Source organism: Ranitomeya variabilis, chromosome 7, assembly GCF_051348905.1.
Source record: "Ranitomeya variabilis isolate aRanVar5 chromosome 7, aRanVar5.hap1, whole genome shotgun sequence".
NCBI lineage: Eukaryota > Metazoa > Chordata > Amphibia > Anura > Dendrobatidae > Ranitomeya > Ranitomeya variabilis.
The window spans coordinates 174,892,924-174,911,416 of record NC_135238.1 but is presented as its reverse complement, the minus strand read 5'-3'; the positions used below and the strand labels follow the sequence as shown (position 1 = coordinate 174,911,416).

General features: G+C 42.2%; 1 protein-coding gene across 6 annotated transcripts in view; it reads right to left on the bottom strand.

Annotated features, from left to right (window-relative positions):
* UBE2F (ubiquitin conjugating enzyme E2 F (putative)) overlaps positions 1-18,493 on the bottom strand; it is a 291,447-nt gene that overhangs the window by 39,053 nt on the left and 233,901 nt on the right. For 2 of the 6 annotated variants that reach the window (XM_077272298.1, XM_077272296.1), the window contains exon 8: positions 1,584-1,709. The exons of the other annotated variants lie outside the window; for them this stretch is intronic. In XM_077272298.1, the coding sequence (XP_077128413.1) occupies positions 1,599-1,709 (111 nt within the window). In that variant the 3' untranslated portion in view covers positions 1,584-1,598. Of the gene's footprint in view, positions 1-1,583; positions 1,710-18,493 lie in introns of those variants that run through there. 6 annotated transcript variants of the gene reach the window in all.

Genomic DNA, 18,493 nt, shown 5'->3' with positions numbered 1-18,493 from the left:
AGAGATGGCGCCTTCCTATGTTTGGAGCAGAACCGGATGTAATCTTAGTGCGATATACCAGAGAACAGTGCAAGCTTCCCGCTAACAGTTTTGAAAATATCTCCCCCCAAAAAATCCTATGGCCGACAGGGTTTTCGTTAATTTCTATGTATCTGTGCAGCAAAAGGAGACCTGTGCTATATAACAGAGTTATGAGAGAACACATTTTCACATAGTTTCTGAAATGGCATATTTCCCAATGACAGCCATTTCTTCTCAGCCAATGCAGTGGTGTCTAGGATTGTCATCTATGCACCAACCACCAGTGGTATAGACGGGAACTTTACATAAGACGCAGCAGATCTAAGGCCCTTTTCCATTAAATAAGCACTCCTATCAAAAAATGTTATCCTCTCAATAAATTGCAGTCATCTTATGATATAGAACTGTGCACTTACAATTGCTCATTTTGCCTTTCTACCTAGTTAATTAAACTCCTTTCCATTAGGTCTATGACACTAAGCTCTATGTAGAAACAGGAGGCTAATTTTCTCTGTCTGAGTCATGAGTAACTGCAAAAGTGTCTGGCTGTAGGGAGAGCAGCTGGGTCCGGAGTTGAAGGGGGAATGATAAATGTAGGGAAAAGTGACTTCCAGTCACATGGAGAAGAGAAAAGAGAAGATTTAGCTGGGTAGAAAGGCAAAATGAGCAACTGGAAGTACACAGTGCTATATAATATGATGATTGCAATATAATAAGAAGTTAAAAACTTTGATGGGAGTGCTTCTTTAAGGAAGAGGAATAGATGGGCAGGAAGAGGCGTCCCTTGTCACACAGATTAATGGTGCAAATAGCCCCACCAGACAGCAAGAGAACAGGAATTCTAGTGTCACCTATTGGGGCTAGCAATCCTAACAGTCAATATCGACCATTTAAAAGGTCTTGTTACAAGACTTAGGATAACGAGACAAACCAGTAGTTTTATTTCCAGAAACATGTTTTGGGGTGCTACTCCTCATCAGTGCAAAGCAAGAAATAACTGGTTTGGCTGGGTGAGAGGCCTCCAATAGGGCGCCTAAGGGGTAAGTTACTCCTTATGGTAAGTGCCAAGTTGGTGTAAGGAGACGGTATAATTCTGTGTTGTATGCGCACTACTTTCATTACCCTGATAATGATTACTGATCCTGCTCCCACTTTACAAACGACAAACTGAAAATTAATTGCTGCAAAACAGTATGATAATGACCGATGTCTACCAGTCCTCGGAAACGATTGAATCACAAATTCCAATAACCAGACTCAAAAGGACAACTCAAGGACTACCTTTGATTTTTTTTCCTTAGAAACTGCTCTTTATTGAGTCATTGATGGTGTATACGGTGCCAAGTGCAGAAATAAAAGGTAGATTAAACACAAAAACCTTAATTATCCCCCATTCTGGGCAATTTGTGCTATTACTAGAATTCTTACTCATTGTTCTGCTGTGTGAGAGGGTGTCGATTCTTTCAAAGACTTCAAACAGATATGAAAAAGTGAATATATTATTATTCTGCTCCATTGTCCAAGACATAAAAAAATAAGAGGAAAAAGAAAGGGTAGAACAGTATCCTCGGGAAATATTACCTATAAAAAGCCTCTTGTCTGTGCTTGTAGCAGAAAAGAAACATCAGGCAGTCACCATAATCCCTGTAATTGCAGCTTTGTTTCAAGGACTTTCGATTACCGACAATCTGAAAATAATTGTGAGAGTTGCTTATTGACCAACTAAAAGGTCAGCTCTGTGGCCAGAACCCTTAACCTGACAAAGACAACCAAGCAAAAATACATTTACAGGTATCTTTTTTTTTTTTTTTTAAGTCAACTAAATAAAAAAGACATAACAGTAAAGACTTCAAGAGGCAAAATAATGACCACCTATTAAGACCCCACATACAAGATAAGCAAAGTTGCCTAAAAGAATATGAGAGCTGTAAATTAATACAAAACTATACATTAATACTTGATTACAACTCAAGACGTTAGACTGGAGTTCCATAATTCAGTCTGGGATCCAAGAAGTATCGTTTCTCCTTGCGGAGAGTGACATGTTAAGCATGTCGAGATGAGGAGACTTAAAGCCGCAATGCTCCTCTGGGAAATATGCAAATTGTCTCTTCAGAGAGGAAGAGGACTAGAACTCTAGTGCCACCTATTGGAAGTAGCAATCCTAACAGTCAATGTTGACCCTTTAATGAGCCTTGTCACATGACTTAGGATAAAAGCCAAACCAGAATCTCAATTTGCAGATACTGTGTTTTGGGATACTGTCTAAAATTGATATGTGGGGGAAGTAAGATGCACCAAATTTATAAAGAGGCACACAAGTCTGTAAGAAATTAGGCACATCTTGCGTTGTCGGGTAGGCAACATTTGAAATATATCGAAACAATGTGAGCAAGGGTAAAAAGGAAAAATCATGATCAAGTCACAATTAATAGCATTTTGCTGGAAACAGACAAGACATCTGGACGCCAATTCCAATTATTTTAATTTACCACTGTTTTTAATGTTTATCCTGTCATGGAGGAAAATTAAAATCCATGAAGACATCTCCAGAGAAGGGACATATCACCCTCACATTGAACATATGGGATTAATTATAACTGGGGAAGTGAGAGACTAATAACTGGGAAAGAAAAAAAGAGCTGACACTTCAACCTCAATTGAAGTAGGGACCTCCTGCAGTGACCAGATAATCACAACAGCAGAGATCTGCTCTGGGACCCAACCACCAAGACTGGGATTAGTTTATTCAGAGGCAGAGAAGAACAGTTCCAAGCCAAGAGATTCCTCTATTCAAAACACGGGTCCCACACTTTTTGGAGCCAGTGGTCACTGATTAATATTGGGGTTTGATGTACCGATCCAATATTTATGGAAGATATATTTTCAGACCCTTCAGCTTAATATTGGTCTGATGCTATCCACATCATGTTTTATCTCTATAGTTAAAACTGTGATAGGAATCATGATGACAATAACTACCAACTGGAACCTCCAGGGGTGAAGAGATCCTGAAAGTTAGGGATCTCATAAGATACTAAAACACCTAGCACATCCCACAATCAGCCCCCATATAAGCTTACAAAGAGAGGAACAGTTGAATCCAGAACTTTACATACAATATATAAAAAGACACATATGCAGGTTTTTCTCAATATCTGACATGAAATCAGAATAAACCTTAGCCTGGAGACTAAGAGCACTTGTGTGTTCGAAATGTGTACAGTTTATACAGGCACTCTCCTTCCGGTATATCAGGTTTTTTGTATGCCTTATAGCCTATTTCTATTTTAAATGAATACTATTAAAGTTAACTGATTTTATCTCTTGGAGCTGGATTCCTTTTTTCCATATGTGCATATATATTCCACGTGTTGGAATCGGAGGTATATATACCATATACTCAGTGTCAGCTCCTGAATTACCAGCCTAGTACTGGAAGCAGCCACGGCCTAGTCCATCACTCGTCAGTCAATTGTCTTGACGATTGGAGACAGCGGAGTTACATCTCCTGTCAAATTGATGGCAGCAGTGGGATCTGCGTGTAAGGCTGGGTTCACATTACGTCCAAGTAGTCCATTAGATGGACTGCGTTACACCGCGGCAAACACGGTGTAACGCAGTCCGTTAACACCGCCATTAATCTCTATTTCGGGCACATCGCTAGCGATGCGCCGTCATTGAGTGACGGACCCTGGGACGCGGGCTGCAGCATTTCCGGGTCCGTCACCGCTAGCGCAGATAGAGCATCTGCTAGCTCTATCTGTGCTAGCACAATTGCATGTCTGCACTTGCGTTAACGCAGCCCGTTTAACGCATGTGTTGAACGGGCTGCTGTTAACGCAATGTGAACTTAGCCTTACCCGTGACACTAATAAATGTGAAGTTATCCTTTTTTGCTCTGATATAGCAGCTGATGAATGAACACCCTTTTCTCCATTTGAAATATATGTCTGCTGTGGGCATGTGAAGATTTTTGTGATAATTTATGCAAACTTATGTAAATTGTAATAAATTTGTTCGACAAAGCCTTTAAAGAAGCACTCCTCCTCCCATCAAAGATTTTATCCTCTCAATATATTGCAATCATATTATATAGCACTGTGTACTTACAATTGCTCATTTTGCCTTTCTACAGTTATTTTATTTTCTATGCTCTATGTAGAAACCGGAATTCTCTAGTCCCTGCATTTATCATTCCCCTCTTCAACTCCTGACCCAGTTGCTCCCCCTTCACATTGACATAGACCTTTAAAGTGACTCGTCAGTTGTGCAGAGAAAATTGACCTCCTGTTTCTACATAGAGCTTAGAAGGATTCAGCTAGTCAGTGTTCAATCACGTGATAACATAGACCTAATGGAAAACAGAAAAATTAACTGGGTAGAAAGGTAAAATGAGCAATTGTAAGTACACAGTGCTTCCCTTCTGTCCTCATTTATCTCCCCTTTACCTTCCTCTCTTCCCTATCCCCACTTCCTATAGATCTGTACACCTTATAGAAAACGAATGCTGAACTTTAAGTATTTTTGTTGTTATAATACTTGTACCAACAATCTGAAATAAAGAGTTAATAAAAAAAAAAGAGCAATTGTAAGTGCACAGTGATATATAATGTGATGACTACAATATATTAAGAGGATAAATACTGTAATGTGTGCACTACTTTAAGTAAACTGCCAGAGTACATGCACATTGTTCAGTGTCAGAAGTTGTCTATGATTTATGTCCAATACAAGGGATTATTTATGAAACAGGTCTGGATTCTGCTGGACGGTGATAATATAACTAATATTAGAAACCTGGTCATAACCTAATAATATCAATAGCACAGTTGTGGACACTAATGGGGCACAACATTTCTGTAACCACGTAAGTTATTGTGGGATTTATACTTTTATTACACAGAAAAACACTGATCTAAAAAAGAAAAAAAAAAAATCATTCTGAATCCAAGTAATAGTCTAGTAAGATGATGGCTTCTAGGACTGTACATCAAGTCCTTATAATTGTGTTGTCAACCTGCCAGGAATGCAGAAGGGTCTAAAAACTAGATAAAATATGTTTCAAGACAACTTTATATTCACATTTTCATTGACCTAGTCATAAACTACAACTCTTCTAGTTATGGGAATCCGCTGTCAGTGACATGGCAAATCATTTCCCCCCCCCCCCCCCCCCGATAGTCTAATGTCAATTTACAATGTTTTCTGAAAATCTATCTAGTAGATTTTTTTTTTTATTTGTATTTTTATTAAACCAAGAAAAAAATAGAGCAAACACAAAAAACTTGGTTTCCAAGGTACAGGACTTTAATTTAATGCTGGCCGGAATAGATTGCATTCCCTTAGTGCCAGCCTGAGAGGTAGCAAACAATCTGACTTTCTTCTGTATTACTGAAATTGTACTGTGCTACCAGCTGAAAACCTTTACTTAAAAACAAAGGGTCCGTTCCCCCGGTACCACTCTAGGAGAAGAAAAGTATTTTAATCTGAAATGACTTCAGTGCTTGACTTTCTGCTTTGAAAACCCTGCAGGAGCCACTTCACTACCCCAATGGGAAAAAGCAGCAATAGAATTCTGTTTAGCAAGCTCAAAGTCAAGTGTTTGGGCAGCATAAACGTGCAAAGTGACTATGTAAGAACTATCTGAATAGATGAGAAGAGCCGGTGGGGATCTACGGAGAGAAGATCCGGAATGCCAATATAAAGAACGCTTTCAGCCCCCAACTTTGTTACACGCACACAAGAAACAACTACTGTTTATATAGAGCATATATTGAAGGAAGTACGGCACGTCCAAGGTGTTCAGGTGCACGGGTCCCATCCCTGTACTCATCAAGGAATCCGGCACTCAAAGTGAAAATTATGCAATTTATTCAATCAATGAACTGTGTACAGATGTGGTCACTTTCTCTAGTCGCATATACTCCTGCTCTGCCTCATTTTATGCGATACTCAGCTCCTTAGGCAACGTGCATGTCTGATGAAAGTCGGAAAGAATGCAACGTCACAACACATCTGTACACAGTTCATTGAATAAATTGCAGAATTTTAATTCTGAGTGCCGGATTCCTTGTTTAAGAAAGGAGGAAATGGGCGGTGGATCCCGGGTGCTGCCACAAGCAATGGAGGCTGTAAGGAAAAACAGGTTTATTCAACTAACGCGTTTCGGAGTTGATTTATCTCCAGGCATCAAGAAGACGTTAAACTCCAAAAAGCATTGCATTAATATACCATTTTTTTTCCTTACAACTTTTGCTACTTTTTCTTCTAGTTATACCTTTGTTTAGTTATACCTTTGTTGTCTACCCACTTGGGTGCAAGTCCAGCGGCCGGGGCAGCCACCACAGATTGTATCGTCATCACGCTTGTTGGAGTTGTGCCACATACAACCCGTCCAGGTGAGTTACTAAATTTAAGTCCACCCTCGTTCAATACCAGCGATATCACACGGGGAGCGCCGCTCTTCTTTTCCTCAGGATTCCTTGTATGTTTATATAGAGGAGCGGTGTACAACCTCTTATCCAAGGGCCAAATTGAGGTCTTCACAAGGGCCACAATAAAATAAAGGGGTAATCCGAATTGGAAACCCTTATGGCATATCAACAGGATAAGTAATAAATGTTTCATGTGGGGTGGGAGGAGGGAAGGAAGTTAAATTCTGTAACTTTCACCAAATGGAAGAAAGGTGATCCACCACAAATGTCTCAGTTGGGAATACCCCTGTTAAGGAGAACGTTAATAACCAATGGGTTGGGTTTGGTGTGGTACTGGACTTGAGTGGGTGATGCATGATTACGGAGTGATTCCAAATATCAGACCATCCAATTTTCCAAATTCCAGATAAAAACCGATAGCAGAATTTATCCCATAAATTTCTATGAAATCATGCATAGTCGGTTGATGCATTAGTTGTTGCCAAGGACTAACCGGTCTGGCGCCCACAGCCAGATCAAAAGGCATAACTTTGTCATTAGTTGTTTCCAGATAAGCAAAACACAACTGGTCAGAGACCACTGACACATGGAAACCCATCCAATAGTAAGAACTGGGCTTGGAATTATCACGTAAAGAACTCCGTCTTCAGAGAAGCAAGGGATTATCTGCAATGTAATGGAAATCACTAGTGATAAGAGAATATACTCGTTATTCGAGATTTCACGAGCACGCTCGGGGGTCCTCCGAGTATTTTTTAGTGCTCGGAGATTTAGTTTTCAGTTTTCATCGCTGCAGCTGAATGATTTACATCTGTTAGCCAGCATAAGTACATGTGGGGGTTGCCTGGTTGCTAGGGAATCCCCACATTTAATCAAGCTGGCTAACAGATGTAAATCATTCAGCTGAGGTGAGGAAAACTGAAAACTAAATCTCCGAGCGCTAAAAATACTCAGAGGACACCCGAGCGTGCTCGAGAAATCTCTAGTAACGAGTATTTTCGCTCATCACTAGAAATCACCCTGTGCCTAGATGATGTTTAACTAGTTAAATGCTGCTATCCATTTCTGATAGAGGCATGTAAAAAGGAAAACGTGTATCGTTCTGGTTACTCAGTCCTGGAGAATCATGTTAACTGGTCTTTTTTACCACACAACTAATGCGTTAAAAATTCAGCCGAAAATGCAATGACGGAATTGTTTTATTTATTTATTTGCAACATCACGTCACCTCACTTTTTTCATTTTGTCCTCCGTTTTCAATACTTTTTATATGTTATAGTAAATCGTACCATTCAAAACTACAACTCATCCCTCAAATAAGAAGCCCTCAGACCATGATGATAATGGAGAAATAAAGTTATTGCTCAGGTTTTCTTTATTCTCCTCTGCACTTCAAGTATTAGCAATAAGACTGCAATAAACGTGTGAAGCGAGCAGCCCTCATTGTCAGGAGTTGGTTATGTGCAGCTTTTGTTCGCTTGCAGTTTGCGCTTTTAAAGCTTGTGCGTGAACAGCTCATTCTCTGCCCCTGATAAGTAGGAGTGCGATTCACATGCTCATCTGCTTCGGAGCTACGCAAATCTTTGCTTTATCTCCAAACATCCTTCAAAAGGAAAACAAAATGTTTTACAGCTCTACATCCACTTAACACTAACAATACATCATGACGTAAAATCAAGTGCACAAGATTTCCACCAAGATGCCATATACCATGATCATTGTACAGTATGACAGCAGCTGTCTGTCCAGAAAGACTAGATTAGATAGATTAGACTCAAGCTACTCCATCTAGCAGACCATGGCATAACGACCGCGGTTGCCACTGAAACAGGGCCCTTCGGGTCGGGGTCCGCTGACGCTAGCAGAAACTTCAACTGGATGTGCGTCCTCGAACACACATCCATCTGAAGTGTATTGGACCATGCAGACCCATCGGGACTGTGCACGGCAATACATGCTGCCAGCCAATCAGAGGCCAGTAGCTGACATCGGCGTACATGTGACCAAGGGATAAGACAGTGACATCACGCGCTCCCATCACATGACAAAGTCAGCTGCTGGCTTCACAAGAGGACACTGTACAGCGGGAAACGAAGGGAAGGCGAGTATTTATTTATTTTTTAATCTGTGGCCTTAGTACTACATGTATGACTATGGGCTGTGCATTATACTACATGTATAAATATGGGCTGTGCATTACACTTTATGGATGACTATGGGATGTGCATTATACTTTATGGATGACTATGGGATGTGCATTATACTTTATGGATAACTCTGGGATGTGCATTATACTTTATGGATGACTATGGGCTGTGCATTACACTGTATGGATGACTATGGGCTGTGCACTATACTTTATGGATGACTCTGGGCTGTGCATAATACTATATGGATGACTATGGGCTGTGTATTACACTGTATGGATGACTATGCGATGTGCATTATACTATATGGATGACTATGGGATGTGGATTTTACTACATGGATGACTATGGGCGGTGCATTACACTACATGAAGGACTATGGGCAGTGCATTGTACTTCTGGCATGAGGCCCCATGACTTCTAAGCACGCCCCTGGGGGCCAGGATGATTATTCAGGCTGGGGGGCCCCCGGTCCAAATCTTGCACCGGGGCCCAACAGACTCTAGTTACACCACTGCCAGCAGATGCCATGGGGACCCCAGCCTTCACCTTTAAATGATCTGGACTTACTGTAGGGTTTACTGGGTTGCATCCAGAGGATGTCTGCTGGCCACAGAAGCGAGCCGGAGGCTAGAGTAGTTAAAAGGAAACGGTCACGTCTGATAACGCTATTACCCGGATGTAGCGTTAATCTGCATGTCAATAGTGCTATAGAGGTCCCTAGCCGCAATACTGTAAATGCAACACCAGGGAGAAAATAAAATGTATTTGTCTCAGGAGTCACTGCTTTCAGTCACTCATTAGTGCCAGGAGCAATTCCAGTGACCACTCACAGCACTGAACAGCAGCTGTAAGCACGCCCCAGCACTGAGTGACAGCAAGTTTTGCAGTGCTTCATTGTAGAGCAGGCTGTCAGTCAGTGCCGGGTCATGCTTATAGCCGCCAGTCTAAGTGCTGTGGTTACTGTACTTGTTCACTGCATACCTGCATGAGTGAAATCTGCCTGGGAGCTGCACTTTCAGTATGGTGGCCAAGCACCTCAATAACATTATTAACCTGCAGAATAACCCTATATCTGCAGGTAAATGGCATTATCAGAGCTGACAGATTCCATTTAAACTATCTGGGTAAATAAACGGAGAGAATGAACCAGGGACTGAATCAGAAGACAAAACGTAGTCAGATCAAGGAAAGTCAGGCTAACCAGCAGGAATTATGAACAAATTAAGTCAGGGTCACACACCTGGTCAGGATGATGATCAGAAGAACAATAAAACCAGTAGGGCACCAGCAGTAAACCAACTAATAACCGGCAACTTCAGGCACTATACAGGGAGTTTAAGCAGGGTGTGGCAGTGCTCCATAGGCTGCAGCAAAGCATATCACTCCTGCCCAGATACTGGAGAGCACACACAGTCTCCCTGACTGGTCCCAGCCACACTAGCATATCTACTAATAATCTATTTTTATAAAGCGCTAACATATTCCGCAGCGCTTTACAGTTTTGCACACATTATCATCTCTGTCCCCAATGGGGCTCACGATCTAAATTCCCTATCAGTATACCTTTGGAATGTGGGAGGAAACCGGAGAACCCGGAGGAAACCCACGCAAACACGGGGAGGAGAACATACAAACTCCTTGCAGATGTTGTCCTTGGTGAGATTTGAACCCAGGACCCCAGCGCTGCAAGGCTGCAGTGCTATCCACAGCCATATCTGGCTGACTGGCGGGAGTGCCGGTATTGCTCCCCCAATGATCTGATTGTGATCCACTATTCTCAGGATAAGTCATCACTATCTGTGTAGTAGACTCACTAGAAGTTGCCAATGTCATTTTACCATGAAACATTATTATTGATGGTAGCTGATGCATTTCAAACCGAAAACTGTGGAGGATCTAAGCCTTCTTTAATGGCTCTGAGTCTCCAGGGTGCAAAGAGAATATTATCTAAATATAATATTGGGTAATCTCACTTTGACATAATGCTGTATGATAGAGAGATGAAAAGTGGCAACAGGTAATTGGCTTTTTGCACTTTCTACTGTGCCGTCACCTGATTATCAGATGCATCACCTAGGACACAACAGAGAAAGCTTTGGAAGCTGACCTTATCGGAGAGAAAGGTCTTATTTGTGACACAAATCTCCCTCTCACAAGCTGCAAAGAGAAAACCTGAAAGACGCAGTAACACAGAATATGTTGTGGTCTCAGACTCTGGCTGCAGTATGCGATACCGGTCAGACGGGTCCTTTAACTTCCATGGTTGGAGGCACTGATGCAATATTTACTGGACCTGAAGTTACAAACTGCGCTCGGGTAGCCAGCTATTTAAAGTGTTATCAGTTTGCTCAGTTGCAAGTGACAGATGAGCCATGAGCCAACAAATGAAGGACTATAAAAAAAAAAAATGTAGGTGCAAGCCAAGGACAGAAATTGTGTCCGTTTGATCTTACATAGTCCGGATGTGACCCAACATAGCACAAGCAGGAGCTGATATAAATACTCAAACGGCAGACAGGGCAAGCAGAGCGTGAAAGAGCAGATAATAAGAAAAGGCAAGAAAAAGCCCCGGGTGGCTCAGCGCTGAACGCATCCAAAGAGCCCAAGACAGTCGTAATGTGAACGAAGAATGACCCTCATTTTTAATAAAGATGAATTACTTTGGGTGTTCCAACCAGTCGTTACAACATGTCAGAGGAATTTAATCTGAGGATTCACACTGAACCCAAGACAAAATGATATACTTCATGATGAGTGATACAAAAGTCAATTCTTAGAGGATATGCACAAGCGGCTGTCATACTCCATGTAACACCGTCCTGAGCTCCAGAGGTTAAAGTAGTTTGCTGGCCTCCCCCGTCAAAAAAAAAGTGAATGTAATGGGAAGCCAGACTTGTGTTCTTCACACCCTTGCACTGGGGCCTCAGAAGCCGGCAAATACTTTCCAAACTATCCTAGTTTGCGGGGTAGAGTTTCTGTGTGCAGCTGCCATGTGTCACTGCGAGGAGAAGGCCTCAGACTGAGGGGCAATGAAGAATTTCTAGTTTACCTTGATGTTACGGAGGAATACAGCCCACAGATTTCTTAGGTTTCAAATCTGGAGTGTTAGGAAAATGTTCACTTGGAAACAGAAACAAGATACATTTATCATAATGAGCCATAGAACAATGCCACATGGAGAATATATGCAGGGATCCATGTAGATACGTAAAAGAATAATTCACAGTGGGAGTCAGGACCTGACAATCAGACTGTCCTAATCGGCCATATTTAAGGCCGTCAAGATTGGGTCAGAGAAACGCGGCAATTCAGGTGTTCTTGGTCCGTACTCGTGTGAATCCGGTCTTATAAAGAGACGAGTGGGGCTTCTCTCCATCCTCATGTGGATTTAGTCCGCCACATGGAGCACTCTTTAAAAATAAACTATTCAATAGGTGCGGCATGTATTATACGGATCTTCATCTCAGTAGGTGCAGACTACGATGGTGATCATGACACTGAAAAGTGACAAAGTAATAAAGTAATTTACAATGTTAGAAAAGATCTTGAAGTTAAGTGACTAATCAGATCTTAACTTACTTTCCTACAGAAAAAAGCCTCATTCACAGGTCAGTGTTTAATAAGTGGAAAAAACTGTACCGGTATCATCAGTGTTTTGGACGAGAGCGTCGTGAGTGCGCCTGATTGTGCTGCGGGGATATCGATGGGCTGGAAAAGAGAAATCTCCCTTTGTGAAACTCCTCACGTGCCGCGGTCACTGCTGATGGCAACATCTGAGCGGTTAAAGGGCTGAGCGTGGCGCAAGGTCCGGTCTCAGCACTTGTAGCAGGAGCCCGGCTGTGTGTAGAAGCCGACCACTGCTGGGGATATAATGTGCACAACTCCTGCGCCCCTGCCATCACAAGTAACTGTACATCAGATTGTGGGAAATCACCGGCAATTTGGAAGTATTGTTATATCCATTTGTGGGAAGGGGTTAAGGGGTCACTTGGCATAAATATGCAACTTGTTTAAGGCTACTTTCACACTAGCGTCGTGCACTGCACGTCGCTATGCTTCGTTTTGTAGAAAAAACGCATCCTGCAAAAGTGCTTGCAGGATGCGTTTTTTCTCCATAGACCAACATTAGCGACGCATTGACACACGTCGCAACCGTCGTGCGACGGTTGCGTCGTGTTGTGGCGGACCGTCGGCAGCAAAAACGTTACATGTAACGTTTTTTGCTGCGTCGCATCCGCCATTTCAGACTGCGCATGCGTGGCCGGAACTCCGCCCCCTCCTCCCCGGACCTTACAATGGGGCAGCGGATGCATTGAAAAACAGCATCCGCTGCCCCCGTTGTGCGGCGCTTTCAACGCTAGCGTCGTTGCGTCGGCACGTTGCAATGCGACGTGCAGTGCACGACGCTGGTGTGAAAGTAGCCTTAGCTGGTGTACATGTCGCTACTATCCGCAAACCGGCATTGTGCATTGTTGGCCCCAAGATATGGCCCTCTCTTTCCTGCGTATTAATCTAGTCTTATTTTTTTTCTAATCCAAGTGGGCAGGGTCTTCATTAAGACTCACACAGAGAAGAGTTCAGCACCACACCCACTTGGCTAAGAAGATTAGAATTACACGCATATCTCAGGAATGGAGAAAAGCAAAAAATAAAAGAAAAGCACCAAATTCAGGAGAACAGCAACGTTTACACCTGGTAAGAAAACAAATTACATATTTACTGCAAATGAGGGGTCCGCATTAAACAGGAAATATGGCCATTGTATACGAATACTCGTATGGTGAGTATTAGACCAGGGTCACACTAGCGTATCACAACGATGCGAGAGCTCTGCTGCGGGCAGGAGGCAAGTGACAGCTTACTGTGCTCCGATCCTTTCGCAAGAGAGAATCGGAGACAGGTGCAGAGGAGATGGACTAATTCATTTCTCCATCTCCTCCTCCTCGGACGTCTGCAGGAATCACAAGGCACTCCAGTGACATCCGAGTGCAGTGCGATGTTTCACACGCACTCATAGACTTGGGCGTGCACAATCCGAATTTCACATGCAATCACAGCATGCGGCCTTTTTTTTCACATCTGGTTACAATCAGATTTTAGCAGAAAAAAAACGCCACTGAGAACACAAGCATAGGATTAAATTGGTACAAATGCAATCAGATTTTTTATTGTATTGCATTCATACGATTTAATTGCAAGTAGGAGCGAGCCCTTGGAAAAAAAAAAATAGGGCTGGACAGCTTAGGAAAAGAAAACCTACAGGACTGTGAGGCTAAGTTCACACGATGAGTATTTGGTGCGTTTCTAATTCGCCGATTTTCTGCACCAATTCGCTCACTTGTGTTTTTTTCATTGCATACAACGCACCGGCATTTTTGGCTGCAGATTTTCTCTCTTTCATTAATGTCTATGGAGAAAATACACATATATACTGCAAGAAAAACTGTCGTTTCAGATTTTAAAATAACACGTCAGTTTTCTCAGCGAAAAAAGCAAAAACAAAAAAAAAAAAAAAAAAATACAATCCCCAGTGTGCATAAGATTTCTATTAATCCAACGTTAATGCAGTTTATTTGCCCAAAAATATGCAGTGAAAACACAAAAACGCTTTGCAGTTTTTTTTTCCCCACATGAAAAGTGCAGCGTTGGAAAGGTAATCATGCACTTTCCATACTTTCTTAAAGGGGTTGTCCACTACTTTCAATTAACCCCCCAATATATCCCCCCGGGGCCCCTAATGAATTTTGTAAATATCTTCTGTTGCCGATACTGCCTGTGAGCAGCGCTATGCTGGCGGCTGAGTCCTGGTCACGGACCCCCAGGCTGCCGCTAATATCCGCCGACGTCACGTCAATTTCCTGACTCTGGAAATTGACGTGACATCATCAGCAGGCGTGACCCAGCCTGCACAGACAGCGGTCACTCATCAAGAGTGACTGGGCTGTGGGTGGTGCTAGGGTCTGCGTGGTGGGTCTGGTGGCTGCGCGGTGGGTCTGTTGGCTCTGCGGGGGGGGGTCTGCGGGCTGTGTGGGTGTGTATGCGTATGCAGGCATCGTCCGTTACCAATCCCCTAATTCCCTGAAACCCTCGTCTCCTAAATAAAATAATAAACCAACCTATACTTACCTTCCGCCGATGTGACCTCTCCTCATCAGCCTAGGTGCTTGCAATGTGTTAGGATGCTTCAGATTTAAGATAGAGGAGGGAGAGGAGGGAGGGGTTGGGGTGTGTTTTGGAGGCTTCTAGGCGAGTGCAATGCATCATGGAACTTGTAGTATTAGAGTACAATAACTCAGGAGAAAGGAAGCTGTTGATTAACCCCATGACAGCTGGAGCCAGCACTAAACATGTGCTACTACAGCATGATAAAAGGTAATATTGCTAAAATAAACACAGTGGATGTTTTGAGTGGCACATAATAGCAAGATTTATGAAAAAAAAAAAAGTTATAGCACTGGACAACTTCTTTAATGAATTAGATTGAATGAGTAAGTAAAAAAAATAGAAAAAAAAAAGTCAGAAAGAATTGACATTGCTGAAGGTTTTAAAAATGCACCACAGCTCCAAAACGCAAGAAAAAAACAGTGCAAATGAGATATTAGAAGTCTCATTTATTTTGCTAGTACTGCAAAAAGCTGCGTTTTTTACCCTTTAAAGGTAAGGTACCGCGTTTGTAGATCATTAATAAATCACTGTAATGTAGCATAACATGCTGCTATAACCAAGTTTTAAATGCATGTGAAACAGATTTCGTGTGTTATATGTGTTTAAAGAAGGAACTGGGGGCTGACATCTTGGTTTCACAGCAGTTCACAACACTAACAGTGTCATTTTACAGCACCCCATGGACATAGGAGATAATAGACCAGCGCTGACCCTATCTATAACATTGGAGAGGTGTTAGCAGTGAGCTGGGCACGCCTCTGTGGGCTGCACAACTCACTGCTGTAGGTGTGACTAGCAGCCATTTTATTATAGCCCAGTGCTCTCTGCCCAGCTCCACTTACTCTCTATCACAGGAGCTCCATTCACTCCATTAAGCTGCATTCCCAGCCTGCAGAGAGAGGTGACACCTGACACCTCTCTCAGCCATACAATGTATCTCTCCCCTCCCTCCACAATGCCTGGCCATTCACTGCAGACCTGGAGCTCCTTCTTATCTTACTGAGGGATGAGTCACAGACAGCTCTGCACAGACAATGCTGCTCCATACACACCACATAAACTATAAACTGCTGGTGATAGCAGATCACAGGGCAGTCACACACAAAATGGCTCTGCCCTGTGATGCTGCTCTTCATTCTGCCCCAGGGATATTAGACCACCCAAAAGGGGAGGGAAATGCTGATGTCAGCAGTTACTGCCCAGATTTTCCAGCTAACAGTAAAGCTGGTAAGTCTTACTATAGCTGCTTGAGGTCTAAAACGGAAAATGCTCCCCCTAGTGGTCAATATATATATTTGTAAGAAAATATATAATATTTTTCATATAGAAATGTTTGCAAACAGTGCAAACATTGCATTAATACATTTTATTTACTATTTTAAGCTTAATTTCACAAAAAAACAAACTACAAGAAAACTGGTGGCACCTTCCCTTTAAAGAAATGCATAAAAAAACCTCTACCTGTGAACAGGTTATAAAAATCTCTACCAGGTCTGAGTCCTGAGCACATATACTCCAACCCCATGTGGAGGCTGTTCTGCTCCTCATGCATCAGTGCCAGATGTACCCTGCATGTTAGGCATCCATTCAGACGTAACAAACTATAATAGTGCTAGCAGAGCGAACGTGCGCTGTGCCGTGCATCATTGTCAGGCGTGCACTTAGATGTGGTAGACTGTGTCTGAGAGTCCGCCTCTAGTAGGTGTACACGCCCGAAAATGGTGCACGTCAGAGCGCACGTTTACCCTGCCGGCACCATTACAGTCTATGGCCACATTGGAGCATATGCCCTAATCCCATTTTGCGGGGGGTTCAGATGCAAGTCCCCATGGGGCAAAGAACGGGTGCCTGAACACAATGAGAAAGCACACTTAGGGATCGAATGTTGCACTTTAAATTTTGATGAAATTAGACAATTTTTAATTAATCAAAGAAAAACATTTCGAGAAGACTTCATGGTAATGCATACATCACACGCACAGGGGTATTATACAGTAAGTAATCCACGTGGTTAAGACTTTCCAGAACATCCATCCAGTATAATGCTGAAGGATTTCATAATGAGACTTGGGGAAAAAAAATGCAGGATCCTGTTTTATCTGTCCAGTGCCTCCATCAATAACGCTATTTTTCCTTCTGATTACCGGTAATTCCTTCATCTGTCTATTCCAGCAGAGCCTGAGGCAATCCCTACAACGTGAACGCCAAGACAGGCATTTTGCACATACAACATCTGTTGGGGTAAATGAAGGTATGCGACCTGGACAGCTATTTCTTGGTTTGATCACATGTATTGGAAATACATACAGTAAGAAAGCAATGACATACTCTACAATGCGGTGCAGGGGGTGCACTTCTATAACACGCCCTACTGGAAGAACACACTCATTGGGCTGAGAAAGAGGTCCAAACCTGTAGGTTTATGGAGCAGTTGGCATGGTTAGTGGATGGGCAGAAAGAACAACCATTATGTCGGGCTGAATTCAAACAGTTTAAGGCTATGTGCACACATTCACGATTGTTTGCGCTTTTTAGGCTGTTTTCCGTGGAAAAAAACTTTTAAAAAAACGCTTACAATAAGCATCCCATCATTTTTAATGCATTCCGCAATTTTTGTGCACATGATTTTTTTCCCGCGAAAAAAACACATCGCAGTAAAAAATGCAGCATGTTCATTAATTTTGAGGATTTTTCGCGTTTTTGCAGCAATATTATAACATTGGGGAAGCTTGGGGAAAAAAATGCGGAAAAAAAAAATGCGAAAAAAACGAACGGATTTCTTGCAGAAAAAGTCCGGTTTTGTTCAGGAAAATTCTGCAGAGATTCCTGAACGTGTGCACAAAACCTAAAAGTTCAAACTAAGACCTTAATATAGTGGATAAAAAGGAAGGGCGATGCAAAAGGGCGAGTTCATGCCCCCTGGATTTGTCACAATCTGAACAAAGATTCTGCAACAAATTACAGTCTAAAATCGGGGTAAAAATCTGGAGCAGGTTTGTGCCATACTAAGGCATTTTTGGTGCATAAAAAATGCTATGTTTTACAGTACCCAGCATAAATCAATAAGATTTCTTAAATCTCATGCACACATTTTGTTTTTTTTAGCACATATTTTGAACCCTGCTTCGTTTTTGCCAAGACGCAGTATGTAAATTTATTCAACTTTCTGTATCATTTTTTTTCACTCAATAGTTGAAAAATACAAGTTTAAAACACTGCAAAAAAGAGACAACACGAGTATTGTACACAACCTGAACAAGCCCTAAGCATTACAAATCATGTCAGGAATTTTCATTTTATCTGCACCAAAATAAGCCATTTATGATCATAAATGGGTAAAAGTGTATAACACAGGATATTCCGGCCAGATCTTTGTTTAAAATAGTTCAAAACTTTCATTACAAAACATAATAAAAAAACCAGGCACGCTCAGTAAGTCCAAACGAAACGCATTAGTCCCAACCGGCTGGGAAATCTTCTATTTGTTACACGCTCGGTGGGCAGGAGGGGCTTTTCTTTGCGGAAGGCTTTTGGAAGCTGTAATCAGGGTGAGCTGGAGGGCAGAAAAACAGGAAGGTCCGAGAAGCTGGAACCCTACTGTTAGTCCACAGTTTCCTACGTTTGGTCAGGACATTGGTCCCTGCATACTGGACTGCATATGTTACAGTGAGCTGGACTACGCCTGTTTATAACATTGCAAAGTGCCTGTAAAAAACAAAC